At 40.1% G+C, this 22,231-nt stretch overlaps 2 protein-coding genes and 2 non-coding genes across 7 annotated transcripts; 1 reads left to right on the top strand and 3 right to left on the bottom strand.

Annotated features, from left to right (window-relative positions):
- The first annotated feature begins 5,100 nt into the window (after positions 1-5,100).
- Positions 5,101-5,609, top strand: LOC131709717 (histone H3). Its single transcript, XM_059012438.1, has one exon. It carries the CDS (start codon positions 5,141-5,143, stop codon positions 5,549-5,551), a length of 411 nt encoding a protein of 136 aa, XP_058868421.1. The 5' UTR covers positions 5,101-5,140; the 3' UTR covers positions 5,552-5,609.
- A 667-nt stretch (positions 5,610-6,276) lies between these two features.
- Positions 6,277-6,349, bottom strand: trnaa-agc (transfer RNA alanine (anticodon AGC)). Its single transcript has one exon. It is a non-coding gene; the product is annotated as a tRNA-Ala (tRNA).
- A 193-nt stretch (positions 6,350-6,542) lies between these two features.
- Positions 6,543-6,630, bottom strand: trnay-gua (transfer RNA tyrosine (anticodon GUA)). The gene is given in 2 exon segments: positions 6,543-6,578; positions 6,594-6,630. It is a non-coding gene; the product is annotated as a tRNA-Tyr (tRNA).
- A 1,556-nt stretch (positions 6,631-8,186) lies between these two features.
- Positions 8,187-19,680, bottom strand: LOC117967176 (zinc finger protein 12-like). Of its 4 annotated transcripts, none has more exons than XM_059012412.1 (2): positions 18,759-19,678; positions 8,187-9,382 (listed from the first exon to the last, which is right to left on the bottom strand). In XM_059012412.1, exons 1-2 carry the CDS (start codon positions 19,354-19,356, stop codon positions 8,748-8,750), a joined length of 1,233 nt encoding a protein of 410 aa, XP_058868395.1. In that variant the 5' UTR covers positions 19,357-19,678; the 3' UTR covers positions 8,187-8,747. The 4 variants fall into 4 exon arrangements, with proteins under 4 accessions (XP_058868395.1, XP_034770367.2, XP_058868393.1 ...); XM_034914476.2 differs by lacking the exon at positions 18,759-19,678 and adding an exon at positions 11,489-12,384; XM_059012410.1 differs by lacking the exon at positions 8,187-9,382 and adding an exon at positions 13,764-17,534 and having other exon boundaries at positions 18,705-19,680.
- Between the last annotated feature and the right edge of the window lie 2,551 nt (positions 19,681-22,231).

The following is a 22,231-nucleotide window of genomic DNA, read 5'->3' as shown; positions in this document are numbered from 1 at the left end:
CAGAAATAAAAGCCCCATTACAATATTTTAATAGATTTTTTGTATTTATTTTTTGGTATTCCTGAATAAGTAGCTATTCATCTCTTTAAAAGCATCTGTAAACCTCAAAACACTCAACTATACAGGACTAGAAGGCCTCCATTTGTTCTAATATTTGCATCATCTTGTACTTGGACTGAACTGCTCTATATTTTTACTGTATTCTACTACTGCTCTTAATTATATCTATTTCCTTAATTATATCTATTTATATCTTAATATAAATTATATCTTAATTATATCTATTTCCTGGATCTTGTACTTGATTCTACTCTTATAGTTATCCATGTTCACGTTTTTTTTGTAATTGCTCTTATTTGAAATCGTTCTTATCCGTTTATCATACTTACTATGAGCTCTTAATGGAATTTACTCGTATAAGCAAATATTTTTATTATAAGTTTAAACTGCTCTTCGTCAAACTTGCTCTTAAATGTAATTATTTACCGTATTCTTTATTTTGCTCTTACTTGAATTTGATCTTGTTTTCCGCTGATTTGTCTGAACTTTTATAACTGCTCTTATCTGTAATATTGTGTAATGCGATATTTTGCAGTGTATTACTTTGTATTGTGATGGTTTGTAACAACTTTAAGTCGCCCTGGATAAGGACGTCTGCTAAGAAATAAATAACAAATAAGAATATAAAATGTTTTATTGTTCAAGCCATCTCTCAAGTGCAGTGGTACCCCATTTTTTTGGAATATATAATGATTTAATCATTTTAAAGACGCTTTTATCCAAAGCCACTTACAGAGACTTGGGGTGAACTGCGCATCACAACTGCTGCTGCAGAGTCACTTCCAATAGGACCTCGGTCTCATCTGAAGGACGGAGCACAAGGAGGTTAAGTCACTTGCTCAGGGTCACACCCAGTGATATAATGGAGTGGGGCTTTTATGGCATAGTTTTGCACACACGTTTTTGTTCCAACTGCATTCAAATGTGAAGCAAATATTTGTAAATCTTACAAATGCAGAGGAGGAGTGGAGAGGTTGTAGGGGGAGTCACTAGGGATTAGGGGCAGTGTGGTGAAGAACAAGGGTCTTGAAATGACTTACACATTCATTTAAATTGATTGTTTTTTAAATAAACATAGGTATTTCAGCTTGTTTTCTTCAAACTGACAGCCAGACGTTATAGCAAGTAAATTTAAAGCGAAGGGCAAACTGGTATAATTGTAGATACAACTACCTTTTCAAAATGTAAACAAACTGGACTGTCAACAATATCAGCTTTTTTGGTTAACTGAAGTGCACAGAACTCTAAACTGTAAACTAAAACCTAGGAATTATAACTAAAGTGGAACATGTCTGGGGCAGTGTGGTTTCAAACACTTCTAAACGGTTACATTTTGTTACACTGTGTTCCAGTTTAAAAATGTGCGCCAAGAGGAAACAAAAGACAAACAGCAGCAGAACAGTGCCAAACCAGAAACAGCGGGCAGGGAATGATACAGCCAATCAGAGACAAGTAAATGAAACACTGCACGCCCTCATCCACTATGACGTCTTTAACATTATAATAAAGCAAGGGTGGAGAAGGAGCGGGCTCTGGAGGCAGGGGAGCGTAGTGGAGGTAGAGCTAGTCTTCTAGTGCAGGCGGAGCGGAGAGGTCGAGTGGGGGTGTAGGGAGAGATGAGGGTCTGGAGGTAGCTGGGTGCAGACTGGTCAAGGCATCTGTAGGCTAGTACAAGAGTCTTGAACTGGATGCGAGCGGTGATCGGGAGCCAGTGGAGCGAGCGGAGTAGTGGAGTAGCGTGGGCGAAGCGAGGCAGAGAGCATGAACATTAGCACCAATTTGGTGACACTTTGTTGTTTGCTGTGTAGTTTGTAGTGTAGCTCCCCCTGGCTCTGTGCTCCCTGGCCCCTAATTCCCAAGTTAAAACTGCACTGAGTCCTTTCCTGTTCAGGTGCAGCCAGTCCCACCTGTACAGGCCATTCGCTGTTGAGAAGGTTCTCCAGTGCCCTATAACTCTATCTGGCTGGCTGGGGCAGTGGTTTTAAACTTCAGAACGGTGACATTTTGAGGAAACAAAAGACAAACAGCAGCAGAACAGCGCCAAACCAGAAACAGCGGGAAGGGTATGATGCAGCCAATCAGAGACAGGCAAATAAAATTCTGCACGCCCCCATCCACTGTGACGTCTTTAACATTATAATAAGTTTTGCACTGTTTTGTCCAATCACGAATGAGTCGGTGTGTATAAATAGCAGGAGAGCAATGGCGTATTTATTGTTGTAGTATTCTTAACTATAGTGAAGATGTCTGGAAGAGGAAAGACCGGCGGTAAAGCCCGTGCTAAGGCAAAGACTCGCTCCTCCAGGGCAGGACTGCAGTTCCCAGTCGGCCGTGTCCACAGGTTGCTGCGGAAGGGAAACTATGCTCAGCGTGTCGGCGCTGGAGCCCCGGTCTATCTGGCCGCTGTGCTCGAGTACCTGACTGCTGAAATCCTGGAGCTGGCCGGGAACGCCGCCCGGGACAACAAGAAAACCAGAATCATCCCGCGTCACCTGCAGCTCGCTGTCCGCAACGACGAGGAGCTCAACAAGCTGATGGGAGGCGTCACCATCGCTCAGGGCGGAGTGCTGCCCAACATCCAGGCCGTGCTGCTGCCCAAGAAAACCGAGAAGCCAGCCAAGAAGTAAATCACTCGGACGCCGCTTTTAAGATCTTATAAACCCTCAAAGGCTCTTTTAAGAGCCACCCACTTTTCTATAAAAGCGCATTGAATCTGTTTCTGTTTACTGTGAATAATACCGAATGGTGAGAACTGAAGCAATGAATCGTGTGTGTGTCAGTGCAGCGTTACCATGTCTCTGTCTGTAGCGATATCAAACACAGGCTTTGCTGCAGCGGCTGTAGCGACGTTCCCCACATCAATGCCACGTTCTTTGCAAAGAAACAACATGATAAATATCAATTTAATTGGTTTACTTTGTTTCACATGGAGAGAAATTGAAATATACTTTCAACTGACAAACGTACTAAACACATAGATTCAATAATTATATGTCCGTGTGACAGAGAGAGAAAGAATTCAAACTGTAAATCTCCCTCCCGACCAAAAAAGGCGCTTGGTAAGGTGGATCGTATGCTTCCTCCTAGATCAGTGCTGCCCAAACCCGGTCCTGGAGAGCCCCTATCCAGCAGGTTTTATAGGTAACCTTTAATCATCAATTTCTTAACACCTGGAACAATTTCATTGTGATCAATTAAGCAGGTGATTTATTAAATGAAGTCATTTCGAGATCATTTGGTACAAAAAATGAACTACCCTTTTCAGCCCTCAATGGCCTGGATTACATGCTGGGAAAATGTCATGACTTATCTGTCTACTGTCATGACTTATTTAAGGTGGTTATAATTTTAGATCATTTTAGTTTGTTTAATTTATCAATTCCTGCTTTGAAACTTCATGTTGTATTTGATTTTTGTATAATGTATTACATTTGTATTCAAACATAAACCAAAACTAACTAAAATTGTAATCCAGACCGTACCACCTTAAATAAGTCATGACCGTAAACAAGTCATGAGATTTTCTCAGCATGTAAACTGGCCCAATGACCAGAGCTCCCTTAATTGAACAAGTTATTTGCTTAATTGATCAATAACTTCCATGTGTTCCCAGTCTTTAGAAATTAGCAATTTAGGGTGACCTACAAAACTTACTGGATAGGGGCTCTCCAGGACCGTGTTTGGGCAGCACTGTCCTAGATGGACTGCCTTGACGGTAGGCGGAAACCGGAAGGTGACCATATTAGGGGGAGCGCGTAGTTGCATGTACCTGGAAGGATTCCATTGCAATCAGCTGCGGGGCGGGCCCCTATCGGAGAAACCATGGCAACGGGTTGCTTGCAGGGAGGAGGTTCTGGGTACAAAGGGGAAGCAGCTACGTTAGTACGCGCTTGCGCTGATGACGATATTCAGCCGGAGCCTGTGCGTTTGTTGTTGTTTTGTTTGTGTCGTTATCAGAGGAGGAGTGAGAGTCGGGAGCTACAGCCGCGGAGCCGGCATTAGACCCGGAGCACGTCCCTCACAGCACAGCACAGCACAGCACAGCACAGCACAGCACAGCACCAGCACTCACCACGACCCCGGAGAAAGAGCACAGTTTCGTGCACGGAGGATTGTGGTTCAGGAGTGTCATTCTTTTGTTATTAAGGACTGTAAACCTGCCGTGTTCCCCCCGATACCATCGCTGGCAAAAGGGGGGGGGGGGGGTTATTATTATTATTATTTATTGTAATTATTGAAATTAAAAACACAGACGTTTTTGGGAGAACTCTGGTCTGGACATTGCCTTTATTATCACCACTCACATCCTGTTCACAGTCCGAATAATACAAAGTGGTGAGAATTGCAACAATGAATACTTTCTGTGAGTAGTACAGCGTTACAGTATCTCTTTATCGCTACATCAAACACATACCCGCCGCAGTGTACAGCGCGTGTTGCTGACATTCCCACATAATCACCACGTTCCTTACAAGGAGACAGTACGATACAATATCAATTTAGAGGTTTGCTTTGTCTCCGATCGAGCTACATTGAAATATACATACAAGTGGCGTATATATATATATATATCTTGGGTCGATACAACTATCCAATCAGGAAATTGTGTTTTACGTTTGTTTCTATTAGTTATTTTTTTTTTTAGTATGATTATATTTTTAATGGATCTATTTTTTTAGGGCTAAGGGTACATGTTTTGTTTAATTATGTGTTTATTATGTATTTTCTCTCGCCATAAACAAGTATTGCTTGTCTATTGTTGAGCGTTTTTCCGTTACAGTTTTAAACATAGACTGCTTAATTTTAGTGGAATGAATTTTTTAAATGGGGGTCTAATATGTTGCTGAATTAGTTACTAAAAAAGGCGCCAACAATTCAGAAACAATGACTCATTCAAATGCGCGCAAAATTGAAATGAACCAATCAATCATTGAGTATCTGCAATAGAACCAATGAGGAACATAAACCCGCCCTAAGTGTCTCACAGCCTATCAGAGCAACTCAGTTCCTATATAGTCTTTGGTATCAGCATTTTGTATCATATTTTACAATTTTTTATACTGTTTGGAAGAGCTTGAAAATGGCAAGAACCAAGCAGACCGCTCGTAAGTCCACCGGTGGAAAGGCTCCCAGGAAGCAGCTCGCTACCAAGGCTGCGCGAAAGAGCGCTCCCGCTACCGGCGGCGTGAAGAAACCTCACCGCTACAGGCCTGGGACTGTGGCTCTGAGGGAGATCCGCCGCTATCAGAAATCCACCGAGCTGCTGATCCGCAAGCTGCCTTTCCAGCGGCTGGTCAGAGAAATCGCTCAGGATTTCAAGACCGACCTGCGCTTCCAGAGCTCCGCTGTGATGGCGCTGCAAGAGGCTAGTGAGGCTTACCTGGTCGGGCTCTTTGAGGACACCAACCTGTGTGCCATTCACGCCAAGAGAGTCACCATCATGCCCAAAGACATCCAGCTGGCCCGCCGCATCCGCGGAGAACGCGCTTAAACTGCAAAATACCTTTAAAAAAAAAAAAATCCGGAAACGCAAAGGCTCTTTTAAGAGCCATCCACTTCTCTTAAAGTGCTGATTTCCAGTAACTTTAAACCACATAGCTACTTTACGCATGAGCTGTACTGTACTATAAATATATTTTCACGGTACTTATAAAAAGATGAAAGAAACTTTTTTTTTTACATATAATAAATTTAGCAATTGCAACGTGTTGTTTAAGTACCAATAAATGCTTGATTATTTAAAGGAAATGAGAACACATTTAGACAGTAAAGTGAAACTGAAATCAGATATAAAGGAAACATCGTTCTTGTAAACCAATGCAATTATGTTTAGCTATTGATTAATATTGCACTATTAAAACATAACGGGAGTGGCAAGTTTATTATCAATGTAAAGAAAATCCGCTCTTTTTAGAAAGGTGTGTTGGCACTTCTTTTTAGGAGCCGCCTTCTTCGCTGCGGGTTTAGCTGCCTTGGTCACCTTTTTAGGTTTAGGCGCTGCCTTCGCTTTCTTCGGGCTCTTCTTTACGACCTTTTTAGGCTTGGCAGCCGCTTTCTTCGGGCTCCTTTTGTGCTTTAGAGTACAATGACTGGCTGTTCTGTGTTTAAACATGTTAATGGATAACGATACATTAATTGTAAATTAAAAGAGAAAGTGCTTACAGAAAGAAAACGCATCTTGTCTGAAGTGGGGTTTACACTAAAAATGAACCTAAATGGAGAATGCGGGCATCGATCCCGCTACCTCTCGCATGCTAAGCGAGCGCTCTACCATTTGAGCTAATTCCCCGCTGCCAAAAGCCCCCTCTCGCTTTCACTGCTACTTTCACCGGCCTCGATCAGCACTAAAGAGAGCACGTTATCACTACCTTTACGTGTAGATTAGAGAGAATCCGTGTCTGCAGCTATGAATGTTTTCTTCAGGTGTAAAAAGTTATACATTTACAGACAATATGGCGTATTTTAAAGTGATTTAAATAAAATCCTTCGAGCCGGATTTGAACCAGCGACCTAAGGATGCCCGTGCTTTTCCACTACAGTCCTCCGCTCTACCAACTGAGCTATCGAAGGCAGGTCTGTAACAAAACACGGCTAGACGGAATGTATCAGTGGCACCTTCATTTAAGTGCTCCTCCATAGAGCCACATGGGGGCGCACTTCACTGTTTCAATGCAAACTTGTTATACATGAAGGAAATGTACTCTGGAGTCACAAAATATGGAGGATAATTTGTGCCACATTTATTAATAAAATAATAAGTCACGTGCAACCTCTTTCGAAGCACTATGAGAGCAAGACCAGCTTCACAATCAGAGCCCTCAGTGTGTGTTTCTCCTCATAGACCCCAATGTTAAAGCCAGGCTGTTTCTCCTCATAGACCCCAATGTTAAAGCCAGGCTGTTTCTCCTCATAGACCCCAATGTTAAAGCAGGCTGTTTCTCCTCATAGACCCCAATGTTAAAGCCAGGCTGCCCTGTAACCAAGTTTCAAGTCCCAATCTACAGGAACAGAGCTGCACAGAACAAGCATGAATGATTATCTATAAAGGGCTTATTACTGTCAATTCTTAATTGATGTACATATATGTATGTAAGCAACCGTACACTTTATCATCAAGGAGCCCAGAAGATCTGAAGATGCTGTCCTACATGGATAGCACAGATTGGTTATTTCTCTTGTGTACATGTCTTTTTTTCTGTTAGAACAGGACAAGCTGACAGACACCCTTGTGTTACATATTTTCATCAACGCTTTGGTTTTGTACAAGGAGTGCTCCGGCAACACAATCGCTCAGAGGGACTTCATTCTGCAGCTAGCCCTGGAGCTACGGCAGAAACATTTTGATAAGAGACACGAAAGCCGGCTGGCAAATGCCCCTCAACCTTCAGCCAGCGCTGCACCCACTGGCACACGGAATAAAAGACAATGCCAGGTTGCTAAATGCAATAAAAACAGAACTTTTGATGTCTGCGCCCGTTGTGAAAAGGCAGTCTGTGGCAAATGCACTGGTACAGTTGAAAAGCGTGTTTTCTGCATAGATTGTACTTAGAAAGCTGTAATAGAATTCTGAAGAGACAGACAGAGCCTTTGAACTCTGTTTCACTTAAAGCATTTTCACGTTGCATAAGTTATGTTATATTTTAGTTTTATAACTAGTTCTTTATGTTTTATAATTTCATATGTGCACACAGCTTTCTACACCTGTTTGCACAGAAGTTTATTGCGTAAAGTTTATTTTATTGCAGTTTTTCATGTTTATGTATATGTGCTATTTTTGAAAAAAGTTTAATTTTCAATGTAAAAACAGTGTTTCTGCTCTGAAAATGTTATGTATGACGTTCATAAATAAAAATATTAAGTTGTATCCGATTGCTTGGTTTTCATTTTCATATCAAAGCAGTTTTAAAATGGAGCTGCACATTCTGCAGGTGTGGTGGTTGTACATAGTCCGAAATCTCGGTGGTTCTAGTGTTAAGGATTTTCTTGCATCCTATAAACCTCAGGCAACTGCATGTGTGAATTATTAGATTTACAAACTTTCCAAGTAAAACAAATATCACACATTTGTCTAAAAATGCGTTAAATACGTTTCTTTTAAGTAGTAGTGAATAAAATCCAGCTCACAGTTTCTGCTAAAATATTTAGTTTATTTATAAAGAGCAAAACAAGAAAAACACATACATTTTTCAATCCACTGTTACTTCTGCTGACCTAGACCACACATCGTTAAGACTATGTACTTGAGGTTTTGTTTCTGTTCTGTGCAGAATGACAGAGCTCTGATAACGAGGCCCTGTTCAGACAGCCTCGGAGGCATCTGAAATCTGTTTGTATTCACAAAGCTCACAGTCACGGCACTTTTCTAAACTGCTGACGACTTAACTGTCCAAAACAGCAAATTCATTAATTTTTTATTACTCAAAACATACTTTAAGCTAAGAGGTGTTCCTAAAAAAAGTACCTGGTACCTGTGGGCTGCTTTGGTGTGAATTTGCTGGTATCTATTTAATTGTGCTGCTCCAAAAGAAACTCTTCTCACATTCAGAACACTTGTTAAGCTGAGGGGACACGAAGCCCTTTGTGGCTTGGAACTAGGTTTCAGGCCACTGCGCGGCACACCAGGGGAGACTGGTGTGCTGTTTGGAGGCGTCCTTTCAGTTCTGCTTTTGCAATGAAACCCCCCACATTCACTGCATGTCCCCCTCCTCCATGAATGCGCTGGCCTGCTGTAAAGCGAGGTAGGTGTTTGAAACTCTCCCCATATTCAATGCATGCTCCTGTGCTCCATGAATGCGCTGGTGTGTTGTGAGGTGGTGCAAGTGTTTAAATCTCTTCCCGCATTCAGGGCAGCAGTACGGTCTTTCTCCTGTGTGCGTTCGCTGGTGTCTTTTCAGCTCTTCTTTCGTATTAAAATTCTTCCCACAGTCGCTGCAGCGATATGGTTTTTCGCCAGTGTGAATGCGCTGGTGTGTTGTGAGGTGGTGTGAATATTTGTAACTCTTCTCACAGACAGTGCAGTGATAGCTTTTTTCTCGGGTGTGAATTCGCTGGTGTCTTTTCAGCTCTGCTAACCGACTGAAACTCTTCCGACACACAGTGCAGCCATGCAGTTTCTCTCCAGTTTCAGTTTGCTGGGGCCCATGGATCTCTTCATTAATGTGGTCAGGATCTAGTTTAGGTTTCTCCTCTTCCCCTTCAATAGATGTCAGCTCTGTAGGTTGCTTTGGACTCCTGCACCATTTCTGGTCGAAGAGCTCCTCTTGAATGGGACCTGATTCTGCCTTCGACCCTTCCTCAGCATGAGGGAGAGCATTTCTCTCAGCTGTCAAAGCGAAATAAATGACAGTTATTTAAAAATCTATTTCATACATTGTTGATTCTAGACTGAACATCCAGACAGGACCAATCTAAACCAGGCATTGCATTTTACAAACATTCACTTTAAAAGGTCCAAACACACAATCATAAGTAGAGGATCGTTTGGACTTGTGTAATCCCACCCCATCACAGAGTGAGATATGGGTCAATGTTTTTCAGGAAACAACTACATTATGCAATATAGTTTTGTTTTATATCTGCTACCTGTGCAGTCAACCCTTTGGTATAAACACAATTCTCAATCATCATTTTTGTGTTATTAATTCGCTTTGATAAGGAGTGTCACAGAAAGAATTAAAATGACCATTTGCAAATCTCTATTCTTAAGGATAACAACTGAATCTGGCTGATGTTACTAATAGGCTCAGGGGCTGTCTAATGGTCCAATGAAATGTTGGCAGAGAGCAAATTTTCTCACGGAGTGCTGCAACAGATTAGCAGTTTGTTAGAGAGGAAATTCTGCCAAGTAAAGTTTTTTATCATCTCAATATTTTTAATTTGTTTTATATTTCACATGCATTGACACCAATCAGCATGAAGTACTGTGCTTTGAAACACCACTTTCATCAGCCACAATATCTACACTCCTCATCTGTTAATTGTTTATAAAATGAAGTTCTCCAGCTTTCAAGTGGTATAAGACGCTCACATTAAATATTTTTAAATGTCACATACACAGTATTTATTTGATTTGGACAGGAATATATTTTGGACATAAAGCCACTTTTTGGACACAAATGGCAGTGCTGAACAATAGTTTTGTAAATTGACTTAATTATCTATTCGATATTTTAAAATAATCCTGATTAGAAACATTAATCTGCTTGTAATATTCTTACAAAAAGGTATCATGAAATTAAAAAAAAAACAACAACATAAAAACAACCTTGTAATCTTCAATTAAAAGTCTAAGACGATATTTAAACTCCAGGAATATCACTTCACTAGGTTACTATTTAAAGCAACAGAGTTTGGATGTGAGCCATCTCACTTAGAATGTGCATAATATAACAAACACACATTGCAATTGAAAAAAAAATAGTGCAACTCATACTACTGCTGGTAACGCAACCAAAATGATGATTATCAATGCATCGCTGGCAAAGAATAGTTACCTGAAACAGCTGTAATATAAACATTACAAAAGTTACAATTGTTCAACACTACCATTTGAACATACAAATCTAAACACTATGAAAATAATGTTGTTCCAGCACGTTTCTGTCTCCACTTAGGATGTCTACTCCCCTCCCCGGATACATTTGGAATTTACGCTAATGAGCTATTAAAAATAAACATTATTTAGCTTGCAATATCATGAATTAATTTGTAAATTAGTCTTATTTTATGCATGAGACCAGTGCATTACCTTACCTACCTACAAAGTAAAAAAGCCTTTATTGGCTTAGCGTAGCATACATTTATAAGATAGGAATGTTGCCTACAAGTGACGACCAAAAATTAAACATTGACCAAGTTGTCTAATGTTTAATGGAACCACCATAGGGGGTATACATGCAGCACGTGTCTAGTGTCTCATTTTCCATGTGTATCAGATCCTATGTTGGCCTCCAATTTTCCTAATAGGAGGCTGTGTGGTCCAGTGGTTAAAGAAAAGGGCTTGTAACCAGGAGGTCCCCAGTTCAAATCCCACCTCAGCCACTGACTCATTGTGTGACCCTGAGCAAGTCACTTAACCTCCTTGTGCTCCGTCTTTCGGGTGAGACGTAATTGTAAGTGACTCTGCAGCTGATGCATAGTTCACACACCCTATTCTCTGTAAGTCGTCTTGGATAAAGGCGTCTGCTAAATAAACAAATAATAATAATAATACATTTCAGTATGTGTTGGGTTTTAACATTGTCGCCCCTTTTGGCGTTTTTAGGACGCTTAGGCTAATCACAGTCTTCTTTACGCGTTGATAAATACCGGCTCTCATGTGGTCACTTTTGTGTCAATACGTCTGTGGCCCCGATGGCTTGCCATAGCCGTACCGTGGTTTCGTGTTCAATGCTATTAAACCAGAAACGTAATTCAACTTAAAATCTACCTTTCAGTGCTCTTCTCCACCCCGCTGTGTTTGTGTGGTCTCTCTGTTCAGAGTCATCACCTCGCATCAGCAGGTCCTGCTCGGAATAGCTTCCATCCTCCTGGATTAAAACCCGGGGGTTTTTCAGTGCGGTGTGGACTGCAGGCACCGGATCCCTGACTGGCTGAACTGGTTTTGTGGAGTAATCGCGTGCAGTGACTGGCAGGCCGTGAGCAACACTGTCGCTGACCCGGGTGTTATTTACAGGACCCCCCACCGCCTCCTTCTCGTGTAGATGAAAGAAATCCATGTCAAGCCCGCAGTATTGTTCACTGGTGTTCGTGAGGGAGTTCCTCTCGGCAGTGTTCATGCATTCTCTTTCTCGTACGGCTTTCAACTCGCTCTCCGCTATTTCCAATCGCAATCTCACGCTTTCAAACTCTTTTTCTCTTTCGTCCAGTCTGAGATTGAAAACTGCACATTTACTGTCCACGAACTTTGCTAACGCAGACATGACGCTCAGCACAGCCGCTTTCACTGCAGGCTCGATAGCAGAGGCGAGTTCTTCCTCAAGGAGAGACGCGGAGGATGCGCAGATATCCATCTTAAGTTTTCAGAGACGCGTCTCAATGGGCCCGCAAGTGGTATACAGACGAGCACCTTCTCTTCTGTGCCGACTGCTTTAATCTGCCTAACCGGAAATGTCCTTGTCCAATATAGTCCTCAATTGTACAGAACAAAAAGCAATTGCCGCCTTAAACACGATGAATTTTCAACAAACGTACAAACTATCACTCTGAAACTCCAGCTGCTATATTTCTCCTCTCAGACAACGCTACTCCACTCTACAATCACGTCCGTGTTGTTTCGTCTTTAATCAACAGAGAAAAAGTGAAGGTGTTGCTTATCGATCTAGCGCCATCTACCGAGCACCCCCAGGAGTTTCATCATCAAAAGAAGAAAACACGGTATACGTTTTTTGGTAATGCGATTAAGTTAATAGTTTTAACTCTACACTTCGTGTTGGAGAAGAGGGTTACGCGTAACAGTATTTGTATATATATATATATATATATATAGAGAGAGAGAGAGAGAGAGAGAGAGAGAGAGAGAGAGAGAGAGGGGTACAAAACAAAAGCCACCACTGCATAAATTACCTGCTTGCATAACTGTAGGGCATTCCTCAATGCAGCTTCCCACTGAAGGAGGATGAATCCCTTTTCCACTTGCCATTATATTTAAGCTCTTATTTAGATATTTACTTATTTAACTTCTGTAGCCTTACTGCTAGTCTCAGGTGCTGATTCTGCCTCACTCCCTCTGTCCAGTTCCATCACACTCAGGCACGCTTGCCCTTCTGAACTGCATCCCCTGGTCTCAGTGCCATTGAGATGAGGATGGTGTTCCAGGAAACCACGGCTTAGCCATTACCCACAGAGTGAAGGCAGGTGCTGCAGGGCAGGCAGTACAGAACGGGATTCATCCCAGAATCTCCTCCTGGAAAATACCGGACCAGCAGGCCTCCAGCCAGCATGTTATAAACAAGAGGTGTGAAACGAACAGAACATCCCACCAGTGCGTGTCCTTTGAAGCTGAAGATGACACCATTATACCGATAGTACGAATATTGATATTACAAAAACACTTGAATTTGCAAGCTTGAAATCGTCAGTAAAAGGTTTTAAAGAATAGCGCATCTCGATGATGGAATTTCTAACCGGTTGTGCTGCTGTATGTCTGCACACATTCTAATAGGGACCATACTTTGGTGAAAGTAACGTAAGCCAACACTGTTATGGAGGGAATTTTAAAAGAGATCATCAATATTTACCCCTCCCTCCCTCCCTCCCTCGACTAGCACAGACACTCACAAGCACGTTGCACAGAGCTGTTTCTTCAAGACCGCCATTTACATATTTTTCACCAGCAAAAGTTTGCGTTGTTTGGTGTGTAACGTGTATTAAAGTTTTTCTTTGGACTACATGACCTCAGCTATCGCTATGTAATTCATAGTGAGAGCCATTAAGAAATTGAAAAGTACCGCTCTGGCCAAAAGTTTTGCACCCCCCTACAGAACAAACTAATGTTGCTTCATAAAGTCACAATGAAAGCTGCTGAATAATGTTCCCTTGTTAACATATTGAATTCCACCCCCTCTATATAGAATGAACTCCCTCAGCTTCATAGAGTCCAATGAAAGCTGCTGAATAATGTTCCCTTGTTAGCATATTGAATTCCACACCCTCTATATAGAATGAACTCACTCCGCTTCATAAAGTCGAATGAAACCTGCTGAATAATAATTATTATTTATTTATTTATTACCAGGCACCCTTATCCAGGGCGACTTACAGTCGTAAGCAAAAATACATTTCAAGAATCACAGTACAAGTATTAATACAATTAAGAGCAAGATAAAATACAATGACTTTGGTTCTAGCAAGTACAAGTGTGACAAAATACGATTCAATAACGGAGCAGATAACAGTGTCAGTGGAATAATGTTATGTTGACATACTGAATTACAGACCGCTTCGTAGTTTTTCATTTAATTAACAAAAAACTGACAAATTAAACAAATTGGAAATTTTGAAATCTAACATGAAATACTGTTGTAATACTATTATGGCTACAAGTAGATTTTTGTGACAATGGTGTAGATCTAAATTATATGCATATAATTATATATATATTTATATTTTTTTTAATTATGTCTCAAACCTAAAATTCTAGGTAATGCAAATAGGGCATAGCTGTACATTGCCATGAGCTTTACATACAGAGTGATGCACTCCTGAACCCCGTATTCTGATGTGCTCAATAACGTACCCTAAAGAGCACAGAGACCATGTTACATCACAACTGGATCAACAGTACTTTCATCAGGATTTGACACGGAGTTAGAAATGTAACTCTGACCCAAATATTTCAAAGCTGCAATGCACACAGTACCTAAAGTGATGTGCTAAAGAAACAGGGTTTATGTAATTTAATAAAACGCAAAACAATAATTTTCTTACAATAGTTTACTCGGTTTCTATGAAAAGACGATTCAAAAGCAGACGTCTATTTTAAGATTTCACTATACTTGCATAACACAATTCACTGGGCTACAGAAATTCAGAGAACAAAAATAAAGAGTTACAGTACACTCCTAATCTAAGCTTCACAGTATTACAACTCTATTCCTACTCGTTATGAACAGTTTTGTCCGTGGCTGCAAACCAGAGAGATGTGCTTCAGGGATTTACAATTAATTCTATTAAGATATCTAATAAAACACATTAGAGTGGCCAGCATTAGAACATGTTTGTCTATATTAATAACACAATATTTTACCAAAACATTCAAATGAAAAGTTGATTTTTGTCTATTGGTAAATAAAAATACAACCAAATACAAAAAAATTCTAAAACCTACAAAACTAAAGGGTCATCCAAAATCGTCATTTTCTGAAAGCGTACAGTTGGGGGGTTTTGATTAAAAAAAAAAAATCATAATGTATACAGTTTGAAACATTAACATGCCTTCCTGCAAAAAGTACTGCAGCCACCAGAGAGGACTGCTTTGTCAGAGTTATTTATATTTAACTTTTAGTTGAGAAAAAGGATCCTGTTAACGCTGGCACACATTTCCTTTCCAGCGTAGATGGAATCCTATGAAAATACGCAGACAGTGCTCAACATAGGAACGAAAATGAGTGTGATCGACTTTCGCTAACACAAAAAAAGAAATGTTTTCACAGCTGGAAATCCATGGGCCAATTAAATTCAAGATCAGGATCCTCTTGAGAGCCATAGAGAGAAAAAGATTATCATCAAATTGTGTAATACCTGTGTGGGTGTACAATACGGGACACAGTCAGAGTGTCTATTTTCACTGTCTATATGGTGAGTAATTACATTTTCAAAATCTAGGGCCTACTTGTGGTGTCATCATTTTCATGTACTATTTTTTTTTTGGGAGTCGATGTTGATGATAGTTTTGGACGAACCCCAACACTAGTGGACCTGTACTGAGTGCGTCTTAGGCTAAGAAGAAAGATGCTGTAAGTGGGACAGCACAGCCACCAAGCTTCACGGGAGACTGAAGTTACACTACGTTCTCACACGATATTCTGAAACAGATTTGAAAGCTATTTCAACTGAACCAGGAAGAAAGGGAACCAATTGCAAGGTCCAATACATACGTATTGCTGCAGATTATAAAGTGTTACTGGCTGCAGCGTGACTTCAAAACACAACAAATACTGAATATAAAAGAAAATGAAAAAAAAAAAAGATGCAATCAGTTCATAATTCAAGCTTCATGTCCTCCGGCTAGACTTGTTATTTCACGCTGCAGTCCAGAAGCAACAGCAAGATCACAGCAGGGCGCTACTCTCCCACTCTATATATACAGAACTGCACCATATCCTAAGAGATGCATTAAGATACTCATCAAATCACTAGGTATACTTATTGAAGATGAAGAAACAGTTGAAACAGTTTGCTACAACACTTCGACGACTGCCTTCTTCTGAAGGCATGGATCCATCCACACTTTTGAATCCATCAATTTTCTATATATACAAAATCATACAAGCAGGTGAATAAGCATTGTTCAAAAACTTCTTTACAAAGGTCTCTGGGCATCAAGAATCTCAGTGGTTACTCCAGTCATGGGCTGCCTGAATGCCTTCCTTATGTTTCTGTACAGGTACAGGACTCATACATGATAAAAGATAAAAGTAATCTTTTGATAGACTTGCAGACGTTTCACCGACGCCGTCGAGTAACTGTACTGCTTGTAGCAATTGAGATGAAAAAGGGAATGCAGTCAAACAATGTTTTATAGATATTTCTTTACATCGTGGCCATTGGAAGATTATAGAGTGGCAACATCCAAATTCATTACTCAAGCATAAATAAAACTGAGAAGTTAGCACATCCTAGCAGTTTTTCCACCCAAAAACAAACAAAAAAAAAACTGGTTTTACATTTGAACATAGTTCCTGTTCCATCTTTATGTGACTGTGTGGCTGGTGATCACTTTCAAGTTTTATTACAATTAAAAGTGTTTGGTCACAAAAAGGAGATGTCCTTGATGACTCCGACACACCAACACAACACACGTGGACTGCACCAACACATTTAGGGGGTGTGTCTGACAGCATGGCTAGACTCTGTGTGTTTCTTCAGCTGGGAGTGGAAAGTAAAACTCTTCCCACACGCAGTGCAGCAATACGGTTTTTCCCCCGTGTGAATTTGCTGGTGTGTTTTAAGGTGTGGCATCTGTTTGAAACTTTTGCCACACTCAGTGCAGCGATACGGCTTCTCTCCCGTGTGAATTCTCTGGTGTCTTTTCAGCTCTGCCGATGCAATAAACGTCTTGCTGCATTCAGAACACTGGTACAGGTTCTCTCCTGTGTGAATTCGCTGGTGTAAAGACAGTGTTGCTGAGTGAGTGAAACTCTTCCCACACTCGGTGCAGCTGTAGGGTTTCTCTCCTGTGTGAATTCGCTGGTGTAACGCAAGCGTTCCTGAGTGAGTGAAACCCTTGCCACATTGCGTACAGTGATACAGTTTCTGTCTTGTGTGAATCTGCAGGTGTCTCTTCAGATCTGTCGACGCACCGAAACTCTTTCCACAATCAGTACAGGGGTACGGTCTTTCTCCGGTGTGAATTCGGTGGTGTCTTTTCAGCTCTGCTGACCTACTGAAACTCTTCCCACACACAGTGCAGAGATGCACGTTCTGTCCAGCATGAATCTGCTGCCGTCTTTCAAAGTATTCAGGACCCCCCTCTTCAATGGGGTGAGATTCAAGTTCAAGAACCTCCTCTTTAATGACGACACACTCAATTCCAGAGATCTCTTCATTAACGTGGACAGGTTCCAGTTCACTGGCCTCCTCTTTAATGTGGACAGGATCTAGTGCAGGTTTAACCTCCCCTTCAATAGATGTCAGCTCTGTAGCCTGCTTTGGACTCCTGCACCATTCCTGGTCAAAGAGCTCCTCTTGAATGGGAAGTGATTCTGCCTTCGACCCTTCCTCAGCATGAGGGAGAGCATTTCTCTCTGCAGGACCTGTGTCAGAGAGAAGGGTGAAACACTGTAAAATCTACAATCATATCAGATATGTTGATAAAGATAGAAAGATAATGATAATATACAGGTCAGAAAACATTATTAAATGTCTGAGTATTTATTTATTTGCTTTGTGTATGTTCTGTTTAGAAACTGTATGTTACTGCAATACAGTATTTGCTGTGTGATTCTTGCCTTTGATTATGTCTGACTGGGGAGAGGGAATAATGTGGCTCTCAATTGTAACTAGGCTACGACTTTAAGAAAAAAAAAATCGTGCTATAATATGTCCTGAAAAACAACATTTACTTTACAAAATACATTTATATTTTAACAAAATGGTTTTGCACATGTTACTGCTGCTATAATTCATGAAACTTTTGAACAATGTGTTGAAGGTTTGTCAAGTGTGGGCAACAACCCTGTCAGATGACAGCATTTATCATGAGAAGTATTATTTTAATGAACTGTAAGTTAACAAAAGCAAGTGTTAATCGTTATTTTAACTACTGCCTCAGAAAAAAAAGTCAGTATTTAACAAAGAAAAAAATGAAACATTGGGAAAAGGAAACGTGATGCTAAAGGTAGCATTTAAAATATGAAATAATATCAGTTTCAAATGTGTTTTCAGTTACTGGACATGAAAAGACAACATATTTGTTTTAATCGTCCCTTGTGCAAAAAGCTAAGAATTAGCATGTCATTAAGGTCGGCCAATTGGATTGGATTCACATTTACACAGAAGAGGGAACCACCTCATGCTCTGGCATGCTGGGACTGCATCTCTCAGCAGGCTTTGTCGGAAAATGCGTTTTACCAGATGAAATACACCGTACGTGTTGTTATATTTTCTGAATCACGATCAAATAATAGTTTGGGGGCAAGCTGTCCCACATTAAGAACAGAAAACCTCATGCAATTCAAACAGTTACTGCTACAGAAACACACACGAGACACAGGGCACAATGCGCACGCAGCTTCATATTACAGAACACTTCACACCACTAGCGTGGATGAAAGCGGGTAAGCCAGTGTCAACGTATTAACATTATTATTTAGGATTACACAATAAAACAGTTAAACGATTTCGATAATACTTAAACTTAGTCTTTGATTTAAAATACTATCTTTAAATTGCAATGTACGTTTGAATATATAACAGTGGGTTACCCTGTATCCTTAGAAGGCTGTATTTATTTTTCTGAAAGGGATTTATCACCCCACCTTTCAGTGCTCTTCTCCACCCCGCTGTGCTTGTGTGGTCTCTCTGTTCAGAGTCATCACCTCGCATCAGCAGGTCCTGCTCGGAATAGCTTCCATCCTCCTGGATTAAAACCCGGGGGTTTTTCAGTGCGGTGTGGACTGCAGGCACCGGATCCCTGACTGGCTGAACTGGAAAAGTGGAGAAATTTCGTGTAATGGCTGGCAGGCCGTGAGCAAGACTGCCGCTGCCCCGGGTGTTCCGTGCACGTTTATCAGCTGTTTCACTGAAGAATGAAGCGCGCTTCAAACGGTTCTCTTCCTTCTCCTTCTCGGCTAGATGAATGATATTAGTGTTCATCCAGGAGTGTGGTTTATTGGTGTTCAGGTAGTCTCGTTTTCTTACTGCTTCTAATTCGCGCTCCGCTATTTCCAATCGTAGTCGTACGCTTTGAAATTCCTTTTCTCGTTCCTTCTGACTGACGTACAAAACTGCGCATCTGCGGTCCACGAACCTTGTGATCGCAGACATGACGCTCAGCACAGCCGCTTTCACTGCAGGCTCGATAGCAGAGGCGAGTTCTTCCTCAAGGAGAGACGCGGAGGATGCGCAGATATCCATCTCTAATTTCTGTATGTTGTATCCTTTTTAGGCCTCTTGTGAAACACCGCCTTCGCTTCTGTGCTCGATCTAGTTTTATTCTGCCTTTACTGTTAAACAACCCTCCGCCGTAATCTCTACACTTCCATCAACAGCTTACAAGAAAATAAAAAGATTTTTAGAGACCCAAAAACAACATGTAGACAAGCCCGACTGAACAGTAACTCACGATGTCCCTGCTCCTCTCAGATACACAAACACTGTCTCCCTGGCGCCTCAACCACTTCCGTGCTGTTCACACAACGGAATAGGTCTGCCTGTTACCAAGCAGCGCCACCTAGCGGATACCTGTTATTTATTAAGTATTGTATGGAATTAACAGGCTGTATTATTTCAGGACTGCGGCGTCTGTGTATGGCGGATTAATTTTGAGTGATCTCAAGTGTGAAATACACTGAGATTCACTGTGAACAAAAATCACTAAATCGACACCCGAGATGCCAGAAACAGCTTTTTAAAAAGTATTTATACATACCGTTGTGGTGAAACGTTTTGCATCACCTATTAAAAAAAAAACAACTATATGCACATAATTTAAATATTTTATTTAACACCATGTAATCAAATAATCTACAAAATTATATTGCAAAAGTCTACCGGAAGCCATAATGGTAGTACAGTTTTTCATGTTAGATTTTGAAATGTCACATTTTTATTTTTTTTAGTTTTTCGTTAAGTATACGGAAAACTACAAATCGATGTGTAATTCAATATGTTAACGTAACATTATGCAGCAGGTTTAATTCGAAGCAAAATTAGTTAATTCTACACTTATATATCCGTAATATATTGTAGAATATATAAACATATATTGATGTAGATTTTGAAATACAGTATATTTCATATATATTTAAAAATATATTCATATTGTTGATATTGTTTTTTTTCGGTAAATATATATATTAGACTCAAACTATATATATACATTGTTTGCATAGGTAAACCACATAATTGTGTGAATACTGTAATATCTGTAATAATTTATATTTATATATATATATATATATATATATATATATATATATATATATATATATATATATATAAATTATTGGCGATTAAAATGGTCAAATTCTGCGATCCATCGCATGATGTGTGCGGATATTCGTTCTGCGAGACGAACATTATCAATATTAATATCAGCGCTCTGTTCTGACTGATGCTGCTCTGACTCTTTCTCTCCCACTTACTGTATTAGCGATTGATTTCCAGTACACGAGAGGAGATGTTAAAACTTCATGCTGATTTGAACTCGGCTCTCACCAAGATAAGCACCAACTAAGACGTAGCTTTACAGTAAACTAATGTGATCCATATTTGTCTCCATCCATTTGCGCTTCCTTCCATATGATGGTGTATATATCCTTCTGTCTGGTGTTAATGGCTGAAGATTATAAATGTACTCAATGTAAAATTATTGTATTTTGTATCGGTTCAGTTTTGTTTGCTGCAATTTGCTTTGTCTTTGCAATGGTGGGACACAATGTTTGGCTCTGCAAAGACAGACACAGTAGTAGTTACAGTAGTTACAGGGAAAGAACTCATGCAGAAACAAGTCAGTAAAGAAGGCAGACTAGTAAAAATGAAAAATCCCCCCAAAACTCCTTTAAACCTAGTGAAGAACTCTCAAAATAACAACATGTGTACAAATGATATTTCTGTATCTCTGAGTTTATTTGTCGGTATGGGGCTGGGAGTCAGGGTGACAATGTGCTCCGGACCTGGCCTGGCTGTAACCATGAATTCTGAGCCTTCACTAAAATAACTGAGTATGCCTGATGAAGACCTGTATTTAAATGTCCTTTTGTCATTTACAACTTAGTAAAACAAAAAAAAAACACTTAACGTATACCACACATATATTCTATGATCATATGATATTCTATGATCATATATGGTATAAGGAGATCAGATTATATGATTAAAATTGCAATACTTAAAAAATACCTTTTTTCTTGAATCAAGCATACAGCAATGCACCATAACAGAACTGTAAACCCTTTGCAGCTGTACATTTCAAAACTGTGCAACTTTATAAAGTCTCTCAAATGTAAACATCTAACATTATGTACATCCAGCAGTTCATCATTGTGATGCAGCGCTCTTCCATTGCCTGACAAAGTTTTTATTTCAAGTTTTTTTTTCAAAGCTACGTTGTTTGTACAGGTTTTACAGGTTTTGTAACAGCGGTTAGCAAACTACAGTTGCACAGACACTGCAGACTGAACAAGTCACTTGACCACTATTGTTATTAAACTCCATACATGAGGAAACCTTTTTGAACTTTCCCTTCACTGACATGGCTTACTTGTGCTGTTGTATCACTAAGGCTGTGTCTAAGCCTCTCGTCTAATCTATGTATTAGTCAGTGGTGTGTGACCGAGTTCAGTAAAAAAAAAAAACCTGAAATATTTATTTTTTGCCAAATTATTCTTTGTATTTTTTCCATTATGAAAGCCTGTGTTGTGTTTAAATTAGATTTTTTTATACCTTTTTATTTTTACAATGGAAAAGTGACCTGAATTTTATTTTTTATAACAATTAGAGTGAGAATCACTCAGAAAACATTGATTTGTGTTTGTTTGAATTAAAATTTCAAAAACATAGTAGGCTCTCTGTATTTCTTTTTTGTTGTTTAATGAAGGAGTATGAAGTGGCCTTGGTGCCCTTGGGCTGGATTTATGTTTTGCCTTGCTGCCCCTGAATCTTCACACCCAACGAAGGCAACACTAGCTTGCCCTTCATGCCCTGTAGTAGTGGCAACATCACTGCTTTATCATGAAGCTCAGTAGTGTAGAAGTATACAGGGAGTCACAGAAGTTTTCCTCCATCCTTA

Source organism: Acipenser ruthenus, chromosome 44, assembly GCF_902713425.1.
Source record: "Acipenser ruthenus chromosome 44, fAciRut3.2 maternal haplotype, whole genome shotgun sequence".
Lineage (NCBI taxonomy): Eukaryota > Metazoa > Chordata > Actinopteri > Acipenseriformes > Acipenseridae > Acipenser > Acipenser ruthenus.
This window is presented reverse-complemented; position numbering and strand designations above follow the sequence as displayed.

Bases quoted from the DNA above. Each gene is read 5' to 3' on its own strand.
- LOC131709717 (XM_059012438.1), top strand. From the start codon at position 5,141: ATGGCAAGAACCAAGCAGACCGCTCGTAAGTCCACCGGTGGAAAGGCT.
- LOC117967176 (XM_059012410.1), bottom strand. From the start codon at position 19,356: ATGGATATCTGCGCATCCTCCGCGTCTCTCCTTGAGGAAGAACTCGCC. The intron at 17,535-18,704 runs GTAACCCACTGT...TCTCTGACACAG, and splicing joins CAGCCTTCTAAGGATACAGG to GTCCTGCAGAGAGAAATGCT.